The sequence below is a fragment of the Physeter macrocephalus genome, chromosome 5, assembly GCF_002837175.3.
Source record: "Physeter macrocephalus isolate SW-GA chromosome 5, ASM283717v5, whole genome shotgun sequence".
In the NCBI taxonomy this organism is placed as follows: domain Eukaryota; kingdom Metazoa; phylum Chordata; class Mammalia; order Artiodactyla; family Physeteridae; genus Physeter; species Physeter macrocephalus.
In genome coordinates this window covers 57,287,858-57,310,585 of record NC_041218.1, presented here as the reverse complement: position 1 = coordinate 57,310,585, position 22,728 = coordinate 57,287,858, and the positions used below count along the sequence as shown (strand labels likewise).

The 22,728-nt window shown below is 37.3% G+C and overlaps 1 protein-coding gene across 18 annotated transcripts in view; it reads right to left on the bottom strand.

Annotated features, from left to right (window-relative positions):
* Positions 1 to 20: 20 nt before the first annotated feature.
* Positions 21 to 22,728, bottom strand: part of AKAP9 (A-kinase anchoring protein 9) — a 196,380-nt gene continuing 173,672 nt past the window's right edge. For 12 of the 18 annotated variants that reach the window (XM_055084976.1, XM_055084981.1, XM_055084975.1 and 9 more), the window contains 13 exons: positions 20,378 to 20,522; positions 16,846 to 17,065; positions 15,637 to 15,787; positions 13,452 to 14,120; positions 13,013 to 13,218; positions 12,270 to 12,375; positions 10,625 to 10,807; positions 9,349 to 9,549; positions 8,244 to 8,476; positions 6,078 to 6,163; positions 4,767 to 4,917; positions 3,854 to 3,993; positions 21 to 2,028 (listed from right to left, as the gene is read on the bottom strand). In XM_055084976.1, coding sequence (XP_054940951.1) covers positions 1,844 to 2,028; positions 3,854 to 3,993; positions 4,767 to 4,917; positions 6,078 to 6,163; positions 8,244 to 8,476; positions 9,349 to 9,549; positions 10,625 to 10,807; positions 12,270 to 12,375; positions 13,013 to 13,218; positions 13,452 to 14,120; positions 15,637 to 15,787; positions 16,846 to 17,065; positions 20,378 to 20,522 — 2,676 coding nt within the window. In that variant the 3' untranslated portion in view covers positions 21 to 1,843. Of the gene's footprint in view, positions 2,029 to 2,076; positions 2,722 to 3,853; positions 3,994 to 4,766; positions 4,918 to 6,077; positions 6,164 to 8,243; positions 8,477 to 9,348; positions 9,550 to 10,624; positions 10,808 to 12,269; positions 12,376 to 13,012; positions 13,219 to 13,451; positions 14,121 to 15,636; positions 15,788 to 16,845; positions 17,066 to 20,377; positions 20,523 to 22,728 lie in introns of those variants that run through there. The other 6 variants (XM_028489990.2, XM_028489995.2, XM_055084982.1 and 3 more) reach the window with 4 other exon arrangements.

Below are 22,728 nucleotides of genomic sequence, written 5' to 3'. Positions count from 1 at the left end.
TTTTTCTTTTTAAATACAAAATCTGAGATCAGGGAATCTGGCTTTAAGATAATGGTAATCCGAAGCAGGGGTCTTGGGAGTGTATCACTGGTCAAATTTCTGTGAAGCCTGTGTTCAAGAATCAACTCAAATTATAACTGGAGACGGTGAAGCCTGTGTTCAAGAATCAACTCAAATTATAACTGGAGACGTAACTATATGATACCTGTAATTTGACCACGTACTTTGTTATTACTAGATGAGGTAAACATACTTTCCCTTATGTATATTACATTCTGTTTAAAAGGCTGGAGGACTCATGTTAAACTCTATTTATTTGTGAAGCTAAAATCTGTGTTGTTGAGTTTTTCACATTAAAATTATCTTTGAGAGTATAGTCTGCATTTACAAATTGTAAAGTGTGTGGTTCAATGAGTAGAATTTAGGAATCTAGAGACTTGGGAAAAAAGTTCCATCTTTGTACTTATTTCAAACTGTAATTTAATATTTTATTTATGAATTTAGTCAAACCACACTAGTATTAGCAGTACTCATGATTTTGCAAACAAAAATCACAGATACTTTTCATATCCCATTAGAGATGTTGCAGATCTCTTGAAATATCTTTAAGTTTCATCACTACTTTGACATTATGGTATTATAGTTAGTTATTAGATCTGCTAGATCTTATTTCTTTACTCATCACAAAAATTTTTTAAAGTTTGACTATTTCTATATAGTTGGTTTCCTCTGCAATCCTATATATTTTATGTCTTTAAAAGCATTATTCTGAGAAGGGTACAATAGTTTCACAAGATTGCTAGAGAGGTTCATGGCACACACAAAGTTAAAACTCTGATAGGGCTGGTCCATGTTTAGTGAATAGTTTTAAGAAGACTTACTTACTTACTTACTTAAAAAGATTTAGTTTTTAACCATAGACCAATTATTAAGAAGCATTAACAAGTTTGACTGCAGAGGCCTAATGTCATAAGGACGGTGATGGTCAAATGATGGGAGTGAAATAAGATTGATCAGAGCACTTGTTTATCTGCTCTTTTCTCCATTCTCTCTTAAGAGTAGAATTGCCTTGAATGGAAGGCTTTGTTTAGCCAAAAAAGGTTTCACCCACAACCTCCCCTCTTCAACTGTTTTAGAATACATTTGTAACTTCTAGAACTCCTTATTGGAACCCAGCTGCTAATATGGAAAATTTAGGTAATTTGAAATTTCCAAGAGTGTAGATTGCCTGTTTGTGTTGGTGTAAATCATAGAATATCAAATGGTAAGATAAAATCCTCTGGAAATAAGTATCAAATACTATTCTTCTTGCTATTTTAGTGATGGCCATGTTATCAGAAGGACTCTAGTTAAGAAATAACATTGAGATCTATATTATCTCTGTGAAAGCATCTCACTCAATTTGGATTGGACAGCAGGAATACTGCTTAATTTTGCTGCATTGTGGTTAATAAAATTTAAGATTCTGTATTATCTTAGTGGGCATGGCTTTGTGAGGACACACCTTTGGATACAAGTAACCTTAAATATAATAGGACAAATATGGATTAATCATGAAAATACCCATTTGGCTTCTAAAAAAACACTATATGTAGACTTAAAGTTGATAAAAAAGGCACATGGAAAAACTCTTTCTCCGTGTAGGGAAACAAAAATCCCAACAGTAGCTAATTCTAAAATTAGGATAACTTTCTGAATCTCTAAATGCTACATATTTGAGATATATAATAAGGTGATACATACTACCGTAGGCTGAATGTCTGTGTCTCCCCAGATTCGTATGTTGAAACCTAATCCCCAATCTGTTGGTATTTGTAAGTGGGGCCTTTGGGAGGTGATTAGGTCATGGTGGCGGAGCTCTCACGAATGGGATTAGTGCCCTTATAAAAGAGAACTTGGAGAGCCCCCTTGCCCCTCTGCCACGTGAGGACACAGTGAGAAGATGGCAGTCTACAGAATCAGGAAATGGGCTCTCACCAGACATCAAATTTGCTGGCGCTTCGATCTTGGACTTGCTAGCCTCCAGAACTAGAAATAAATAGAATAGAAATAAATTTCTATTGTTTTTACAAGCCACCCAGGCTATGGTATTTTGTTATAGCAGCCCGAACGTACTAAGACATGCACCAAGAACTATGGCTCGTTAAAAATGAAGAAGGTTCAAATACAGTGTAGTTAAAATGGTGAAGTCATTTTTATTTCAGTACTTGACAAAATATCCCATAAAATTCAAAACTTCTACCATTATACAAAAATAAGTCTCTACAAGTGATATTATCTGTCTTCATCACCAGTAGCAAATATATTAGGCAGAAACATATAACTTCAGTAGCCTTATAAGAAAAGTGCAGGACACCTCAAGCTACACATTCAACAGTAACATAATGCCAAAAGTTTAATCTTTTCACCCATTTGATAAATACACAAGGTTTATAATTTAATCATTTAAATTAGCATTCCACAAATATACATGTAATTTAATGATTATTGTGCATGAATACATACACAATGCTTATATGTACAAATTCCAGTTTGTTTATATGTGCTGGCAAGGGATTTGTATACAATCATAAGCTGTGTTCAGATTGGTCCCATTGAATATCCACAATACAAAAGCACAAAAGATCCACTGATTTACAAAAGGGAATTTGTTTAAAATCACTTCGATTCATGATGTTTCAAAGGATTATCTTCTCATGCCAGCATGAAACTGACTTGAACCTATAAGACAGGAACAGGATAGTTCAATGATTTCAAATTAGATTGTGACTTAGACTAGTTCATGATGGGCAGAAGATTATTACCCATCATTTTTTAAAAAATGCTTTGTTTTCCTCTAAAAAAGTCTTATTCAGACCTGATTTTTTAAAAGGGATTTTTAATAAATATTTAAAAGTCACTGTGGCTGACTCCATAGCATGCTAAGTGAGATTAATGTTAAGATTCTCTGTAAAGTGCCCTGCAGGTTCAATGTTCTATACCTCTTGAAATATCTTTTCATCTTCAAAATCTGGGTCTTGTGAAATTTAGATGCTCAAACCAACAAAGCCCAGCTATGATAATAAAAGTTTCCTACAACTACAAGTTTCTTGGGTTAGGTGATTTCTTGTATGAAGAGATAAACTACTAAAATAACTGGTTATTAGTCCTATCTATTTTGTGCGAATAGTAGGAGAAGAGGGTCTCTAATAATACATACATACATATATATATATATATATATATATATATATATAGACTTAAAGCTCATTAAATTAAAATGATTCAAAACCTTTGAATCAGGAGTGAACTGAAGAGAGACGGGAAAAGAGGTTTTTCTCACAATAAACAAGGAAGGGAATCCACTTCTAATAATGAAATTTTTTGGTGTGTGTTTTTGAGCAGAGAAAAATAAAACGTCATTTTTACAGTCTTTTGAATGGGACGGGTTCCTTGGATCTTACGTAAGAGTACAAGGTCCTAGTAGAGATAATGGCTGCAGTAAGTGCTTAGAGTACTTGCGTCCTCCTCTCATCTCGCTATCCCTTATTTGCATGCCTCACACGATGTATTACTTAGGAACAAGTTCTCTAGCAGACTGTGTAAGCTTCAGAGTACTTTGGTGCTCGTTGTGCATTTCCCCTAATCAATCTTTTCAATGAGACGAGCAGGAATTTTTGGAGGCTGAGAATGGGATCCAGGGTGATAAATCATGTTTTGTCTTAAATTCCTAAAGTCTAGCCTGGTAACTCAGGCACTGAACTGTAAGATTTGATTATCCTAATGAGGAAGGTCAAGGAATTTCAGAAAGAGAAAGTGTTCCGGGTCTATCAAGCACTATGGTGCTGCCAATACTTGGTTAACCTGAGGGTACCTGACTGTACAGTTCCAAGTCGTCTCTGCAGTGCCTCTAGCCGAGTGATATAATCTGTCAGGGCTCTGTCAGGATCATAATTCTGAAGCTGAGAACATGCTAAGGAACCAGGATTTAAATCAGCTGGAGGACCTGGGTACCTATGAGATTAAAAATACGAACATGAATCCCAATTATCCAGAAACAATACAAGTAACTCAGCCTACCACCACGCTGCCCTCAAAAGGTAGACCACTTGTACACTGCTCAATCTATATACCTCATACTACTGAGTCTGAGTCATGTGTAAAGGAAAAAACTTCGATAAATTCAGAGCAGCTACTAAGTCATCAACAGAATGTCCATCCAGTACACTGCCTGTTGCAGAGGCCATCACTAAAGGCTGCATATGTATAAATGCATCTTGCCCTGCAAACTTTAGAGGAGTTTTTATAATTCCAGACTCTCAATTTTAGTTAATACCTTTCTCAATGTCTAGCCACAGCATATATACTAAATAACACTTGATCAGCTCTGTTTCCTATACCCTTGGAAACCAGTTACAAATTCAAAAACCGTTTGGTTTTTTTTTGCGGTACGCGGGCCTCTCACTGCCGTGGCCTCTCCCGTTGCGGAGCACAGGCTCCGGACGCGCAGGCTCAGCGGCCATGGCTCACGGGCCCAGCCGCTCCGCGGCATGTGGGATCTTCCCAGACTGGGGCACGAACCCGTGTCCCCTGCATCGGCAGGCAGACTCTCAACCACTGCGCCACCAGGGAAGCCCTCAGAAACTTTTTGATTCGGAGCTTTAGATTATGTAAATAATATATAACTAAAGACACATTTAGCTATTTCAATGCAAAGAAGTCAAAGCCCTAACACTGTCCTTCATTCTCTGTTAAGTATATTAGTATAGATTTCATCAAATTCTTACCTATTTTGAAATGGTAAAGGAGACCTTGGATAGTCCAGATCTGATCTTGAGCGATACGTACTATGTCTTGGTTCTCCATATAGCTCCAGCCCACCAGAAGAATGATAAAATGGGTCAGTCTTTTCGGCACCTGAAGTAATCCAAAATGTACCTTGTAAAGAAAAAAAACATACCAAGCCCTTGAAAAATTTCTACAAAATGGATAAGGGTTCAAAAGACTTACTATACTGTACTACACTACTATCTCCTATTTATAGTCACTTTCAATTATTCTTGCTACAGGAGAGAAACGATAGTACAGCTTGTATCATTTACCTTTGGATATTAGTATTTCTGATAATCTGGAACGTGTACCCCTCTAAGAAAATAAACTATTTTATTTTTTAAAGACTGCTTCTTAGTTTTAACTAGAGGTGAAGTGAGGGGTGTCTGTGTGTGGTTTGACAGAAAAGGCAATGTGGATAAAAAATACTAGATGAATACAGCCAAGTCCTTTTATCACTATTATACTGGCTTTTACTGGAAAAAACTTGAAACCAAGATATGCTAACTTACGACACAGAATTCATTATGGTACAAATTTCAGCTATTTCAGTATAAGGATGCATATTTCAAAAACATTTTGCTTAGAGTACCACATATATTTTCCTCTTTCTCTGTGTAAAACATGTAAAGGTGGTTTACTACCAATACATATCAGATATGCTGTGTGTCTATAATTCTGTGTGCTCCCCAGCTTTTGACCTCATCCTTTTGCCTGAAATGTTGAAGTCCTCATGTTTCAGTGTAGAGAGAAGGAATTTTAACTGTTATATCACCTATTGGTAAACAGAAACCTGTTTCAATATTGTTAAATTGTGAAAATTTCAAATCAAAACTTTCATATACTAGAGTAACAGCAACCCTATCTTGAACGAGAGCCTTAAATGCAGTTGTGAAAAGAGTGGGCTCTGGAGCCAGACTGTCAGGGTTCGATGCTGACTCTACCACTTCCTACTGGGTAATTTGGGACAAATGACAAATGCTTTCCATGCCTCAGTTTTTCGTCTGTAAAGTAAAAAGAATAGTAACTGTACTTACATCATAGGATTATGAGAATACATGGAAAAAAGCAGGGCCTAGTGTGAACTAAGTGCTCCATAAAAATCAGCTCTTATTACTCTTTAGAACAGCAAGGTCCCCAGCTTTGTTAGTTATAAGGGCTTTGTCTTTGGACAACACAGGTCCCAGAACACATTATTTGGAAGGTATTACACATTCAGTAATTTTAGAGCATCATCAACATAAGAAAAAATTCTATTTTGACTTCACCTGGATTCAATCCAAAGCCATCCCTGTTAATATTGATGGAACCAGAACTTGTGACTCGATGCCACCGTCGAACCAAAAATTTCATTCTAAAAAAGATCCCAAGAAAAAATTTCACAGAACATCTATAGTGTAAAGAGTATAAACATATACTTACAACAAAAATCAAGTCATACGTTTAAATATGAATGCAGAACAAATTTCTATATAATCACAATTGCCTAATCTAAGATTATGCAAATGTCCCCTGGTTTGTGGCAAAATTGACTGGAACAGAAGAACAGGGCTTCCCATGAGGCACCAGAGGTCTCTTCTTTTGCCAGTACCAGGTTGTGGCTTTAGAGGTACATGGGACATAAAGAGATGAAGAGCAAAAGTAGAAAAGGTTAATTGGATGGGCAAAGAAAGGGTGAGAAGAAATGAAAAGAAGGAAGAATGGAGACTAAAGGGCAGATGAGATGGAAAGAGAACAGAGAGACCCTTAAATTGGCAGTAAGAGAGAGCAGGGAAAACTGGAAAAGGAGTGAGGCCATGTAATCAGGGATGAAAAACAATGCTGGCTTCAAAAGGAACAGGGGAGGCTGTCACAGCCCAGCTGTAGCGAGTTGCTGCCTGCCCCGTCCTAGCCCAAAGAGCTTTCTGGAGCACCAGGTTTGACTTCTTTTTTTTTTTTTTGTGGTACGCGGGCCTCTCACTGTTGTGGCCTCTCCCGTTGCGGAGCACAGGCTCCGGACGCACAGGCTCCGGACACACAGCCTCAGCGGCCATGACTCACGGGCCCAGCTGCTCCGCAACATGTGGGATCTTCCCGGACCGGGGCATGAACCCGTGTCCCCTGCATCGGCAGGCGGATTCTCAACCACTGCCCCATCAGGGAAGCCCCCAGGTTTGACTTCTTAATCCAACTATTTTCAAGGCTCAGTTTTAGGAGGGTCAAAGTACAATAAACATATAAGAGGTCAAGAAAAAGAGGGTGAAAAAGTGAAGTCCTTCAATGGCAACTGGCTTTCATGGAGCCTTCCCGAATTCTTGAAATCGGAATTAATAGCTAACTCCTGTGATCTGTCATTTAGTGTCTCCTAAGTTATGTGCATATTGGTATGCCCCACTAGAAAGTGAGCTGCCTTCAGGGATTTAGGCAGGGATTATGTCTTTTTTCTTTATCAATGCATCTCTCAGCACTTAACCCTGTACAAGCAGTATAAGGTGATGAAGGGAATGAAAGATGACAAAGGAAAAGGAAAAGATGAGGAAGGAAAGCTCTTTGCTTTCTCCTACCTTCTAATTCTTGTGCTACTGCCAAGAAAAGACAGAACCAAAAAGGACGCCATTTGGCAAGGAGTCTGGGAGACACAATCTGCAGGCCGTAAGCCCCTGGCAGTATGGAGGCTGGTCCAGAAGGGCAGTGAGGAGCTGAAAGCCAGCAGATGCTACCCAGCACACAAAAACATAAATTACACCTCTTATTCTGCCTTCGTGGTCTTTTGAGGTACTTGTAAATAACCTGAATGCAACAGAATTGGGTTATACTTTAAAAAAAAATTTCCTTTGAGACTGTCTGGCTCCTACAGAAGTAAAAGGGAGAGGAATCATGGAGAAGGTATCTAGGTGTCTGGGTATATACCAGCTAGCACCAGAGTTCCTAGCTTGGAACTACCAGAGAAGGAGTGACAAAAGCAACAGCACAGTCCAATTCAGAGTCAGGCCAGGGCTTTCTGTAGCTGGGCTGTGAGAGTGGGTTATTTTAGTAACGAAGAAAATGAATGTATGTCAGCCTAAGTAACTTTTCAAAAAACATTTTTCTCTCTTATGATCTCTTTTATTTATATGTCTGAACTAATTCATGGACTTATTCAGATTTAAAAAAAAAAAAAAGACTAAATAAATAAATTTAAAAAAAAAAAGGAGAGACAACCCAGATTGGATGTCCCAGCCGAGTCACTGGCTGACTGCCTCTGGGAGGGCCCTTTTCATAGGCTCTCTATAGTATAACATAAAGTATCCCTGACTAAAGGAGGAAAACCTAGAAAGAAGTAGGCATGTTTCAGTGATGGTAAGTGTCTTATACTATATGAATATGGAGCACAACGGGCAGAGAAAAGAGAGGACTGAAAATAACTAATCTCTTTAGAAAGTCTATTAAAATGCATTTTCTTTCAAGCATTTTACCTCGAAATTGCCATGGACACTCTGACAGCTGACCGAAACCTGGTGAAGCCCTTTGGACGGTTGGTGATCACCTCTAGATCCGTGAAGGCCGGATGTCCCCCCATCCGGGCAAGCAGAGCCAGGGTGGCATCCTCACATTCCTGGAACCCACCCAGTAACAGAAGCAGGTATTTCTTTTGATAAATGAGAGCTTTCCGAAAACTTTCTGCCCTCAGGTATTTGCCATAAATTCTCTATGTTTAAAGAAAAGAAAAACATAAAGACATTATTAGGAAGTTATTCAAACTGTTCTCTAGGGGAAGATAACCTAGACTTTATTTTAAAAAAGTGGCAGTAGTAGAATGGCAGGTACCCTATCACTGTTTTCTACTTTATCAGCAAAGGTAAAAAGTAAAGCTAAACCTTTATACTTCTGCCTCCCTTTAGTGAATGGATTTTAGCTCCTATTAATCATATTTATTGCAAAAATTTTTGTCTTTGCATTATCACCTGAGTTTTTTTAATGGTACAGAGCTACTTTATTAGTATCATCACTAATCTATTTAACTTTTTCAATGTTAATGTTTTCTGTCCCTTTAAAAGTCATTAATTTATGTTCACTCCATAGCTGGAATAAATATTACAAACAATTTCTTTCCTTGTTTTTTTTTTTTTTTTTTTTGATTTTATGTTAACTGCTTAAGGTAGTTGTACTACAATATTCATTATTAGTCATTAGAGACTATTCAGAGGGCTTACCACTTACAGAGCATGACCCTCTAATACTGACAGTAGCAGAGAGCTTCTGTTGGGAGTTGAAAAGCTAGCTTTCTGTGGGTCTTTTAGGCATGAGACTGCGGGAAGTGGGACCCTGAGCTCAAGGTGCTGCCTCCGTGACCATTAACAGAACTTCATCTGCTCCCAAACCTGCGCATGCTTCACCACAGTTTTTTTGTGACCAGCTAGAGATCTGCATTCAATGACAGACTGAGTACAGAGACCTTGAGACACAGCCTGAGTGCCACCTAAAATTCTTTAGTCTGACAATTAAGGTTAGTGATAGATGAAATAAGGCAAAAGCAGAAGACCAATTTTAGTATACATTTAGATGGAAGATGTCTCCTACCTTTACAGTGGCGTGCTCAGAATCAGGGCTCAGATTTTGAAGTAAAGCTTCATTTCTTAGTTCAGCTTTTAGTTTGTATACTTCAGCTTCTGCCCGTTTCAAGGATTTTTGGAGAGTCAACTTTTCTCTGTTCCAGACTTCTTTTTCTGAAGCAATGATGGCTTCAATGTTGGGGCCACCACTGAATGAAAACCTAGAAGACTGCAGAGGCCAGAGCCTACTTACATGATTTTAAAGAACAAGTTTCTGAAGAAGAATCTGAATTAAACATATTAAAGGTATCCCTATGAGGGATATAGAATGCTCAGCTTTCCAACCTCAGACAGGGAAGTTCAAAGCCAATCTCAACTGACATTAAAGAATATCCACTAACTTTTAAGTTTATGACCTTGCTGAGCAGATTAACTTTACAACTAAAAATCCGTGTGGAAAGCCTGTCCCCAGAGAAGATGTTTGGATTAGTAGAGCTTTCAACTAAAAAAGTCTAGAGACTTTTTTTTTTGGCCACGCTGCACTAAAGGTTATCAGGATGTTAGTTCCCCGACGAGGGGCTGAATCCAGGCCATGACAGTGAAAGTGCAGAGTCCTGACCCACTGACCACCAAGGAATTCCCTTTTTTTTGCTTGTTTTTTTGGTAGACTTTAGAAATGGACCATCTGGGTTCAGATGTTGAGCCTGTGCCTGAAATAGTACACTGGAGAAGTGGGGAAAAAAAAACCCAACTTGTACATAGGGAAGTGGGTCTCTACAGAAGCTGTGTGGATGTGTTATCATGCATCTGACCACACAGTTGGTCTTACAGGTCCTTCCTATCTTTATATTGGATGGTAACAGAGCTAGCAATTTAGTATTTTGTAGTTTTTAAATGGAAAAAATTTAAATAAATTCCCAGAGTAGTTTATTAGACTGAAATATGTAATTTAATGGCATTTTCCACTTGAGTTATGAACACAATTACTGATAAATAACTGACAAGAACAGGCAGAATGCACATGTGAACACTTCTTCACATGTATCTGCAATTGGTCCATAGGTAGCAAAGTACTTGGCTTTGGAGATAAGTGTATCTTGGTTTGACTACTGACTTCAGTTTTCTCAAGTGCAAGGCAGGGTGTGGATAAGAGATTTTGAACATATATAACCCAAAATCTGGCAGAGAAGGCGCCCCATAAATAAATAATAGCTATTATTATTACTGTCATTCCTATAAAATTTTCCAGTGATCCTACTAAGAATCAGATGTTTAGTATGCTGCCATGATAAAAACAGACGTACATAATCTCTGCCAGCTCCTGTCTGTCGATAACACCTGATCTGCTCCTCCAGCTTCATAACCATGTTTCTTAAATCATTCTTTTCTTCAGTCAGTTGGCTGATATGTCCTGTCAGCTCAGTATTTTGTCTTATTAGTCTTTCAGTTAATGAGCCACAAGAAGTACTTGGGGACCTTAAGGTAGGCTAAAAGACAAAATGGCAAAAGGTCATATAAGCACAAACTTTTACAAATAATGCATATAAAATGTGAAGTCACTGAGAACAACAGATTTCATGAAGAAATAGTCCTTGAGCTGTGTCTTAAATAATAAGTAGGACTCTTCTAGGCAGGAAAGAAGGGCATATTAAGCAGAAGGAAGGGCACATGTAAAGGCACAAAGGCTTGAGTGTGAGTGTGTTGCTTTTAAGGAGCTAAAACACACTTGTTAAGATTAGAGTAAAGGCTGCTTTCATTTTATGGATAACAGACCTAAATGTAGGTAGTGAAGAGCCATGAAAGGCTTTAGGCTGGAGCATGCCATAAACAAAATTTACGTGTGAGAAAGATTCCTTTGATAGTACTGCGCAAAGCAGAGTAAATTAGAGAAGAAAGATCCTGATGTCAGGCAGACACATCAGGAAGTTACTGCCAACAGTCCAGGTGAGAAATGCTGAAGGCCTGAATGCAGACAATGACTAAAGGCACTTACGAGGTAGAAGGCACAGCACTTAGTGACTGCTTGGATGTGCAAGTAAGAATGAAGGAAAGTGGTCTAGGGTGACTTTCAACTCTCTAAACTGGGTGATATCATGACCAAAAATGTGGGTTTGGGACAGGAAGGAGAAAAGGAAGACGATGCTCAGTTTGGATTGTGCCTGTGAGATTCCTAAAGGGGTCACTATGGGGTATGTTTCCCCAAGGAAAGCTGTCTCGTAACTAAGTGAAAATATAAACCTGGACCACAGGACAAAGGTTTAGAATAGAACCATAGTCCACAAGAAGATAAGCTCCATAAAGGTGAGATTTTTATCAGATTAGTTCACTATAGCCCCAGAACCCAGTATAGTATCTGGCACACAGAAGGTGCCCAATTTAAGTATCTGTTCAATAATTAAGTCTACTGAGAATTCAGGCTGTGGGAATGAATGAGCTTTCACAGTTAGAGGAAAAAAATGGATGAGCATAGGACGCAGAACTCATGAAGGTGACTGATGAAAGAAATGGAAGAAATGAGAGAATATTAACACAAAAGGGTAAGGAAAGAGAGGGTATTTAAAATGGAAGAGGTCAAAAGTGTCAGATGCTACAAAGAAGCCAAGAACGACAGGGACTGAAAAGATTCACCAGATTAGTCAATTGTCAACACACTGGTTGCATCCTGAGGGTGGTTTCATGGAGTGGTGAGGGTAAAAGACAGACTATTCTTTCAAGAAACTTTTCATAATATAATAAGTCACCATAATTATTCAATAATGATAATTTTGTTTCCCCTCAAACTTTCACTATCTTTTATTGGGGAAAGGCAAACATTATTAATATTTTAAATAAATGAAAAGATAAAATTAAAACTCTTTAGAAAATACAGTGCCTGTTTCAAATGATTCATATAATTTCCATTAAATCTTTGCTCTCAATACTATACAGAGTGTTTTTAGAAAGTCTTACCTCTTCACCTGGCTGGCCAGTTAATTTTTGTAGTCGTAAAACAATTCCATCAATATTTTCCTGAACCCAAACAAAATCTTCATCATCTGCTGTTTCAAACTGTAGTCTTCAAAAAAAAAGGGCAAAAAGTCAAAACATATCATCTCAAGGAGCAGTGCTGACTAACACAAACATTACAGATCAGGCAACACTGCTTCACCTCTTACTTCTCCTTTACATTAAGTGTTCTCTTTCCCTGAGTCAGGATGTTAAGGAAATTTGTTTTCAGGTATACGAGTTTTGTTAAAGAATATCACCTCCAGGGGGCTTCCCTGGTGGCGCAGTGGTTGCGCATCCGCCTGCCGATGCAGGGGAACCGGGTTCGCGCCCCAGTCTGGGAAGATCCCACATGCCGCGGGGCGGCTGGCAGTGGTTGCGCGTCCGCCTGCCGATGCAGGGGAACCGGGTTCGCGCCCCGGTCTGGGAAGATCCCACATGCCACGGAGCGGCTGGGCCCGTGAGCCATGGCCGCTGGGCCTGCGCGTCCGGAGCCTGTGCTCTGCAACGGGAGAGGCCACAGCAGAGGGAGGCCCGCATACCAAAAAAAAAAAAAAAAAAAAAAAAAAGAATATCACCTCCTAATGTATACATGAACTAACTTTAAAATTTGAATTTCCCACCCTTGGCTAGCTAACAGTGAGGGACAGATTCTGTCCAGCTTGTCTAAGAATGCCATTTCCAAAGGTCAGGCAGAAAATTCTAACCTATTAGAGGCTTTCTGGGCTAGATGCTGTAGTTTTGAAGCCACACGTTGAAGTTTTTGTCTGATCATTTCTAATTCATGATTATAGCCAGCTCCTCCTCCATTCATTTCAATCATTTTAGGATAGCTTGATTCCTTTGTCTCTCCTATTTTCTGCTGAAGAACCCAATTTCTGGTTCTATCATTGGTTAAACTCCAAGTGGTTGGCTGGCAGTTTTGGACAGAAAAAGAAAAAGCAATCATTATAAAATAAATAGCACATCACATTCTTTCTTAGGGGAACACAGTTATTGTTTTTATTCCAAGTAAACTTCTACAGATTTCATTTTTAAATGATTGGTACATAGCTACTTAAATAATTTAATCCAATATCAAAATTATATGATCACACGGCTACAGTATTCTTTTAAAAAATATTTTAAAACAAAATGTCAATTTACCTCATTAAGATTCTGGTACAGAATTCTTCTACTTTCTCGTTTTTCTTCTCGTTCTAGTTCCTGCTTTTGGAATTCCTGCATAATTCCTTGCAGTCGTTTTCCTTCAAGGTCTAACTTATAAACTTGTTGCCTTTTCTCCTCCAGTTGGCGCTGAAGATCTTCCACTTTGGACTGAAGCTCATGCATTTTTTTCTGTCCCTCAGTGTTGGCTTCTTGTTCTGTCTGCAACGTCTTCCTGTGAACCTGCCTATCCTTTTCCATTTGCTGTCTTGTTTGCAAAGAATCCAGTTTATATTTCTCAGTCTCATTTAACAATTCTACTATGCGACTGTGTTTCTCCTCTAGCTGTTTCTGAAGCTCTTTAAGGAGGTCCTCAGAGGGTAAGGATGGCCGAGACTGCCCACTATCATCACTGCTCTGTAGTTGTGCATGTAATTCCCGCTCCCTATCCAGGGTACTACTCATTTCCCGAATTCGAACTTTCTCAGATTCAAGAAGTACTTGAAGCTCCAAGTTTCGACCTCGTTCCTCGGATAACTGGGCATCATGTAGCACTCTTTGTGATTCTATTTTCTGCTGTGATTCATTTAGTTGTTGTTTCTGTTGTTCCAAAAGTTGATTTAGCTGAATATTCCTTTGTTTCTGACCCTCAAGTGAAAATTTCAGATCCTTGTAGGAGAAAGTTGAATTTAAGAATTTATGTTAATATTATGGAGAATACTTTCAATAATATTAAGTATACAATTGTGCCTTTATTAATACTAAGTTGATAGTATCTGGTAAAAGAACTGATTATCCAATTTACTAACTTGTATTTTCAGTGGTTAGAGTGTAATTATTTGGACAGCCAGTTGATTTTCATCAAAGAATACCAACAAAATAGAGCTAAGCTATGTAATACTTTCTCTCCCAACATTAATCATATCTGGTTAAGAAATATGAAGCAGAGTATATTCCTTCTAGGATTAATAACCTTTAAAAATAAAAGTACTTCTGGGCTTCTGTGGTGGCACAGTGGTTAAGAATCCGTCTGCCAATGCAGGGGACACGAGTTTGAGCCCTGGTCCCGGAAGATCCCACATGCCGCGGAACAACTAGGCCCGTGCGCCACAAATACTGAGCCTGCGCTCTAGAGCCCGCGAGCCACAACTACTGAGCCCGTGCACCTAGAGCCCATGCTCCGCAACAAGAGAGGCCATTGCAATGAGACGCCTGCGCACCGCAACGAAGAGTAGCCCCCACTCCCCGCAACTAGAGAAAACCTGCACACAGCAACGAAGACCCAATGCAGCCAAAAATAAAAATAAAAGTTTAAAAAAAAAAAGAAAATAAAAGTATTTCTGATATAATGTGATGGGAGTTCCTGAAAACCCTTGAATTTTCCAATACCATACCACATAACTAAAAATAATAGGGCTTATGAGGAGAGCAGGGTTAGGGACAAACTACTCAAAACCTATAAAAATTTGTAATGATTAAAAAAATAGTAATCAATACCTGAGGAAATAACATGTCCTTGCTAGGTAGAAAGCTCACTGTGCCTGGAGGCTACCATCCATGTTGGACATTAAAAAAAAAAAAAAACAAAAAACAAAAACCCAAAAGTAACAGGGCAGAAAATCTGGATTCTGGCTACACAGTTTTTTAGCACAGAGCTAGCAAGTACCAGGATTATATGGATAGAAGAAGAGCTCCGAGCCAGGGGGAACTGTTAAAGTGGCACTGCCTGCAGTACAACCTGCTTTGAGCTGTGAGCTGTGCAAGGCTGGGATGTGCCTCTCTGGGAGAGAGCCCAGCATCTTAAAATATAGTGGCAAGGGCTCCTGCTGCCAGAAAAGTATCGCTGCTCTCCTTCCCTAGGAGAAAACAGGAACCTAAACTACTTCTGTGTTAAAAAAGACACAACTGCCATATTTATCAAATTATATATGCACTAATTCAAATTCCTAAAACACATGCTGTAGCAGAACAGTCTCTATGCATCCTTGGATGCAGCAAAACAAAAGAAGATCATACCATTAGCAATTCCTGATAATACTTTAGATAACATTATAATATTCAACACATAGTGAACGACTTATTATACTTAATAATGAGTCTAAGGTCAACATTTTAGGAAGAGGAACATCTCTCTTCTATTACTGTGGATTTTTTCACAGACATTTAAAGACAAAGATAACAATACCTCAAGTTCTTCTTTATCCCGCTCTTCACTGCGTCCCAGCTTGGCTTTCTCTTTCTCCAAAGCCCACTGGAGCTCTCTGGACTTTTTCTGTTCACTTGCTAATGTGTCATTAAGCAAATGTACTTCATCCGTTTTATCTTTAACTTCCAACCTAAATCACAGAGACAAATGAACTTTCATAAAACTACTTTGACCAAGTATATTATTGAGAGAGAACAGCTTCCACTGAAAAGTGGTGGCATATTATAAACTAGGTGGGGCTTCCCTGGTGGCTCAGTGGTTAAGAATCCGCCTGCCAATGCAGGGGACATGGGTTCCATCCCTGGTCCGGGAAGATCCCACATGCCGCGGAGCAACTAAACCCGTGCGCCACTACTGAGCCTGCGCTCTAGAGCCCGTGCTCCACAACAAGAGAAGCCACCGCAATGAGAAGCCTGCGCACCGCAAGGAAGAGTAGCCTCCGCTCGCTGCAACTAGAGAAAGCCTGCGTGCAGCAAGAAAGACCCAATGCAGCCAAAAATAAATAAATTAATTAAAAATAATAATAATAATTAAAAAATAAACTCGCTAATAGGAAAATATAAACCATGTAAAGATTAAAGATATTTTGACTGTGGTTCAGTCAAATTAACTGTTTCTAGTAATACAACTATTAGTTATTATTTACCATTGTAAACAATTTATTGTTACAAAATAATATGAATAAAAATTTCCTTTAACTTCTGAACATAAGAACCATCGTTTGTGCGTGAAAAAGTTCAAAATAATGACTATACTTGTAACGTGTCCTTGGCAAGCAGAATATCTCAGTATTTACACCAACAAATTTATCCTTTTTACAAGCATTATCTTTAAAAAATTTTTTGTATTTTAGCTAACTAAACCATGAATTCCATTGAGATCATAAATATCACTACAAATTACTTGGTGGTAAAATGAAGGTCAAATTTATGTATCTTACACAACAACAAGTCTCAAACAGAACTGAAGCCACGTAGAGAATATGCCAAAATACCTAATCATGAGTTTATCATTTGGAAAAATTTGGGGTGCTTCCTTTCCACTGTAGTTTTTCCTATAAGTAACAGTTTCATGTTATTTAAATATTATATGCAATGTTACATTTTTGTAAGATCTGCACAATGTCTGTGACAAAATTACTCCAAGTCCTTCACTAATACAGGTTTATAATTATGAAGCCTGGCACACCTGAATGCCTCTAATTCCTTTAGGTGCTTATGCTGTGCCTTGAGTGTTGTTTCTAGTTCCAGTTTAGCTTGTGCAAGTTCACTTTTCAGTTCAGCAACCACCATTTTCTCAGAACTCAGTTGTTCCTGCAGTTCTGTTGCTCTGTCTTTCACACTGCTGAGCTCCACTTGCATCTCCAGCATTTGAGCCTGCTTCTGCTGCATATTATATTCCAAGAGTTCTAAATGAAAAATTATTAATATTTAAAATATGATCTAGCAACTCATATTTGGCTTATAAATATTTTGTTATCTCCAGCATTTGAGCCTGCTTCTGCTGCATATTATATTCCAAGAGTTCTAAATGAAAAATTATTAATATTTAAAATATGATCTAGCAACTCATATTTGGCTTATAATTTTGTTGATAATAACTGACTTGTTATTTAAGAGATTACTACAAAGCAAATGTGAAAAGATTACAGCTCCCAAAGTTAGCAATTTATATAAATACATGCATACGCCTATTTTCCTCATAGCGCTATATCGTCAAGATTTCAGAACTTTGTATAAATATATAAGGATGATAAAACTTAACAATTCATTACTAGATACAAGACTTGAAATAAAAAAAAAAAACCTTGAGGTGTTCACATAATACTATAAATAGGAACTTATAGTTGTTCATTCAGAATTTTGATAGCTCACACTAAAAAATTCCAATGGTTTTTGATAGCCAAAGTACTTGTAGAAGTCACCCCGTAACTCTGACTACAATGTTTAGCACTGCTTGCTTGTTTTGTTCAGCCCTCCTTCGCAGACAGTCCCTAGGAATTTCATTATAACAAAAGTGGGAAGTCCAAACAACAATTTGGATCACGGTTTTTTCTTTAAAAACATACCAAACCCTTGCTACATGTCTGTCACAATGAAAACAAAGTGAAATATTTAAATCCCTAAGGATAATAAATGAAAAAAATGTAATGAAATATATACATCAGGATCCATTTTTATAAAAAATATAAACTTAGGTAAATATGCACAATGAAATGTGTCTGGAGACTTATTTCCTGGGTTTTAATAGTCATTAGTTTAGGATTTAGGAGGTTCCAGGGGTGATTTTTACTCTGTTCTTCTGTTTCTCTATTCTACCATAAATGTATTTTTAACTTAAAAAATTTTATCAAAGTTCATTACTTCCTATTACAATTCATATTACTGATGTCAGGAGACAGGAAGTACATTGGCTTTAGAGTATTCATGTTAATTGAGGCTTTTAAAACTATTTCTTAGTAGAGTCGAAGGATTTACATTTATAAATATGTATCTATGTGATACTAATTAAACTTTCAACAGGGTCCTACTTAGTTAAGTAAAATACTAATAAATTCTCCAAAAATAATATGCAATTAATCCTATGTCTAAATATAAGGGATATATTTAATTTGTAACCTCATTATACCTGTTTTCTCTAAAATATTTAAAGATATTTAAATTATTCAGCTTTTCAATGACAAATGTGAGACTGGTATAACTTTCAAAATTGGCAAAAGTATAGGTGTTTGTACCTTTACATTAAACAGAAATGAAGACAAAGACATGTATGTGTCTTCACTAGATATGATGAAAAATTTCACTTTAATCTCTAATGATTTCCAGCTGCAGCTCAATTTAATATTCCTCTATTGAAAAGTGAAAAGATTTGAACAAGCATACCACAAAAGCAAAAATCCAGCTAGCCAATCATACCACAAATAAGCCAATTCAGTTATTAGAGAAATGTAAATTAAAACCACAACAACAATCTACCGCATACCCACCAGATTGGCAACAAAAGGCTGACAATATCAACTTTTGGCAAAAATGTGAAGCAACAGAACTTTCATGTACTGCTAGAAAGCGCACAAATTGATATGACCACTTTGGAAAACAGTCTGGCATTGTCTAATAAATTTGATGATATGTATTCTATGATCTAGCAATTCTACTCCTGGGTATGTATCCAGAAGACTCATGCATGTATGCATCAGAAACATGGCATAACAATGTGCAGAAGAGACTGAATTTAATAGCTAAAAAGTAGAAACAACTTAAATGTTCAACCTCAGAATGGATATATAAATTGTGAAATATTCACACAAGGGAATTCTATACAATAACAAAAACGAATGAACTAGAGGTAAATGTGGTAACTTAGAAGAATGTTACAGAGAGGTGAAAGAGACAAAATGCAAATATATACAGAGTGATAAAGTTCAAGAGCAAGAAAAACCTTAAACTTATGTGGTTTAGGAATATATAAATAGGCAGTTAAAAAATGAGGACAGGGGCTTCCCTGGTGGCACAGTGGTTGAGAGTCCGCCTGCCAATGCAGGGGACATGGGTTCGTGCCCTGGTCCGGGAAGATCCCACATGCCGCGGAGCAGCTGGGACCGTGAGCCACGGCCGCTGAGCCTGCGCGTCCGGAGCCTGTGCCCCGCAACGGGAGAGGCCACAACAGTGAGAGGCCCGCGTACCGCAAAAAAAAAAAAAAAAAAAAAAAAAAATCAGGACAATGGTTACCCTCTAGGGTACCACAGAAGATGTGTTCTATATTACTACAGAGTAGCAGAAGGGGAATTCTGGAATAATTGACATGGATGAGGTTTCCACAGGTATTCATTTAATAGTTTTTATACTGTATATTTTTGCATTTTGCACTTTTTTGTATGTATGTTACAGTTCGCACACCCAAAAAAGGTATTGAAAAGAAATCGTTACTTCCATTGAGGATTTCTTTATCTCTTAGGTTATCCTCACATAGAGCTTCAAAACAAAGAAAGATAATGAACTTAATGGGCGAAACAACCTGATCAAGGCAATGCTTATTCATTTTAAATTAAATATATCTGTTTATATGTCAGAAAATTGCTGTCTGTTGGATTAAAGTATTCTGTAAGAGTTAACCATCATTCTCTCTCCACACATAGCTAACTAAAGCCAATTTCAACCTCTACAGGAGATAAAAGCAAAGTCCTTTGCTATTTTAAAGCATGTCCTTACCAGCCTGTCTGGTGCACACAGCATTTTTTCCCTTGCGACTGAGCAATAACCCCCTTACCTCCACTACTACCTCCTCCTCCCAAATTCAAGAACTGTTGCTTTTAAGATGCAGCAATAGCTTAGATGGCACAGCATAACTGAGTGTTTTCTATTTCATTCACAAAGCTGAGAATGAGTTTTTGCCTGGTCAGAGAACCCTAATGTAAACAAATATTTTTCAACTCTAAAAGAAATTTTTAAAAAATATTATATATATGTGTGTATACATATATATATATATGTATAGACACACACACACACACACACACACACACACACATACACACACATACGTATCTCTTAAAACAAATTGGACACCCCTTTAATCCCTAGAGTAATTAATGTAGATTAACTTCCTGATGTGAGAATGAGAAGAAAATGTGACTAAGAAGAAGTGTGTTTTAACTGAATAATAATAAAGTGAAATCATTTCACCTATTTGTGTCACCACATGAGCCTGTCATATAGCATACCTTGGCTTGGTTGATCATTCTCTTGTTCTCTTTTCAGAGTCATTTTCTTACCATTCATCTGAGCATGCAGTGCTTGAATTTCAGCTAACAAACTCCTTCTATCTGCTTTCTGGAGGCATTCCATGGCTGCTTGATATTCAATACCCTGTAAAAAAAAAAAAAAAAAAATCAAGAGAGTTGTAAAGACAATAAAATTAACAACCAGGAAGTCTGAAGAAGAATGACATGCTAAAATTTGGGGAAGATGTTACTAATGTTCTCTTCTTGCTCATTGGAATCTACTTTTTAGATAATAGTTTCCACATTTATTTCAAAATCCTTTAAACACACAATAAAACATGATGAATAATATAATAAACACCCATGCACTTCACCTAAGAAACAGCCCTTATACAGCTGAAGTCTCCTGTGTACAACTCCCTGAATACATCCTCCTCTGCACCATCTGCTCAAGAAATAACCAAACTCTAAGTCTGGTGTTATTTTCATGTACTCTATACATACACACACATATCCTAAAAAATATACAGTTCTGTTTTACATGTTTTAAAACTTTATATAAATGGCATCATACTGTATTCATTTTTAATCTGCCTTTTTCACCGAACATGTTGGTGAACCATCCTGCCTGACACATACAGCTCTACTTCACACTCATTTTCAATGTTATATAGTATTCCATAGTATGAATTATATAGCACATTTTTATTTCAGCATCTTTTCATATATTTATTGGATACTCTATTTCTTCCATGAGCGCATATCTGTATCACTTGTCCATTTTTCCACTGGTTGTTTTATTCTCATTAGACATTTTGGTCTGTAGATTTATTTTCTTGTGGTATTTCTGTCTGGCTTTAGAATTGGAGCAATATTGTCCTCATAGAATGAGCTGGGAAGTGCTCCCTTCTTTATTTTGCAAGAGCTTGTGAAGAACTGGTATTAATTCTTCTTTCAACATTTGGTAGGATTCACTAGAGAAGTCGTCTGATCCTGAACTTTACTTTGTGAGAAGTTTTAAAATTATTAACTCTTTGTTATACATCTATTCAGATTTTCTATTTTTTTATGACTTAGTTTTAGTAGTTTGTATACTTTTAGGAATTTGTCCATTTAATGCCATTGTAAATAATTATTTTTAAAATTACATTTTGGACTTCTCTGGTGGTCCAACAGTTAAGACTCCATACTTCCACTGCAGGGGGTGTGGGTTTGATCCCTGGTCTGGGAACTACAATCCCATATGCCATGTGGTGCAGCCAAAAGTAAATAAATAAATAAAATTACATTTTGTTTGTTGTTGAGAAATAAGATTTTTACATCTTGATCTTACATCCAACAACATAGCCAAACTTTCCTATCGATTTAAAAAATCTACGTGTAGATTCTCTTTGGTTTTCTATGTAAGTGGATGAGGGGTCTTCCCTATTCCTACCCTTATTTAATTTCTCTTGCTTTTCTTTGCTAGCTAGATCTTTAGGACAAGGTTGAGCAAACTACTTAACCCTTTGTTAAGGAATGTTTTTAACATTTTAACTATCAGATATGATGCTTGTTGTAGTTTTTGCAAGATACACCTTTTATATAGTTCATGAAATTCCTTTTTATTTTTAGTTTGTTATTTAAGGTGTTTTAAAATATGAAATGCATTCATTCATTTGTTCGCTGTATCTCTTGAGATGATCACTGGGGTTTTTTACCCTTTAATTTGTTAAAGTGATGAGTCACATGAATTTTTCTTAATGGTATGCTACCTTTGCATCCCTGGGTAAGTATAAGGTCATTGTGTCTCTGAAAAATACACAGTGGTGGATTTGGCCTGTTAATATTTTGTTTAGGATTTCTGCATCTATGTTCATGAATAAAATAGGCCCATAAAGTTTCTTTCCTGTATTATCTTTGTCTGATTTTGGTAATAGGGTTTTATTAGCTTTCTAATAAAAAGACGGCATTTCTCCAATCACCTTACAATGGGAGCATAGATACACACACACACACACACACACACACACCACACCACACCTTCTATAACTATTCATTTGTTGATGGACATTTAGGCTGCTTCCATATCTTGGTAATTGTAAATAACGCTGCTATGAACTTTGGAGTGCATGTATCTTTTTGAATTAGTGGGTTTTTTTTTGGATATATATATCCAGGAGTGGAATGCTGCATCTGAATGAGCTTTCATAAGCAAATATCTGCCCATTTCATCAAAGTTTTTGAATTGATGTAAAATTATTCATAGTATTCTATTAATTTTATATCTCAGCCATATCTTTAGTTATAATCCCATTTTTGTTCCTTTTTTTTTTTTTTTTTTTCCGGTATGCGGCCCACTCACTGTTGTG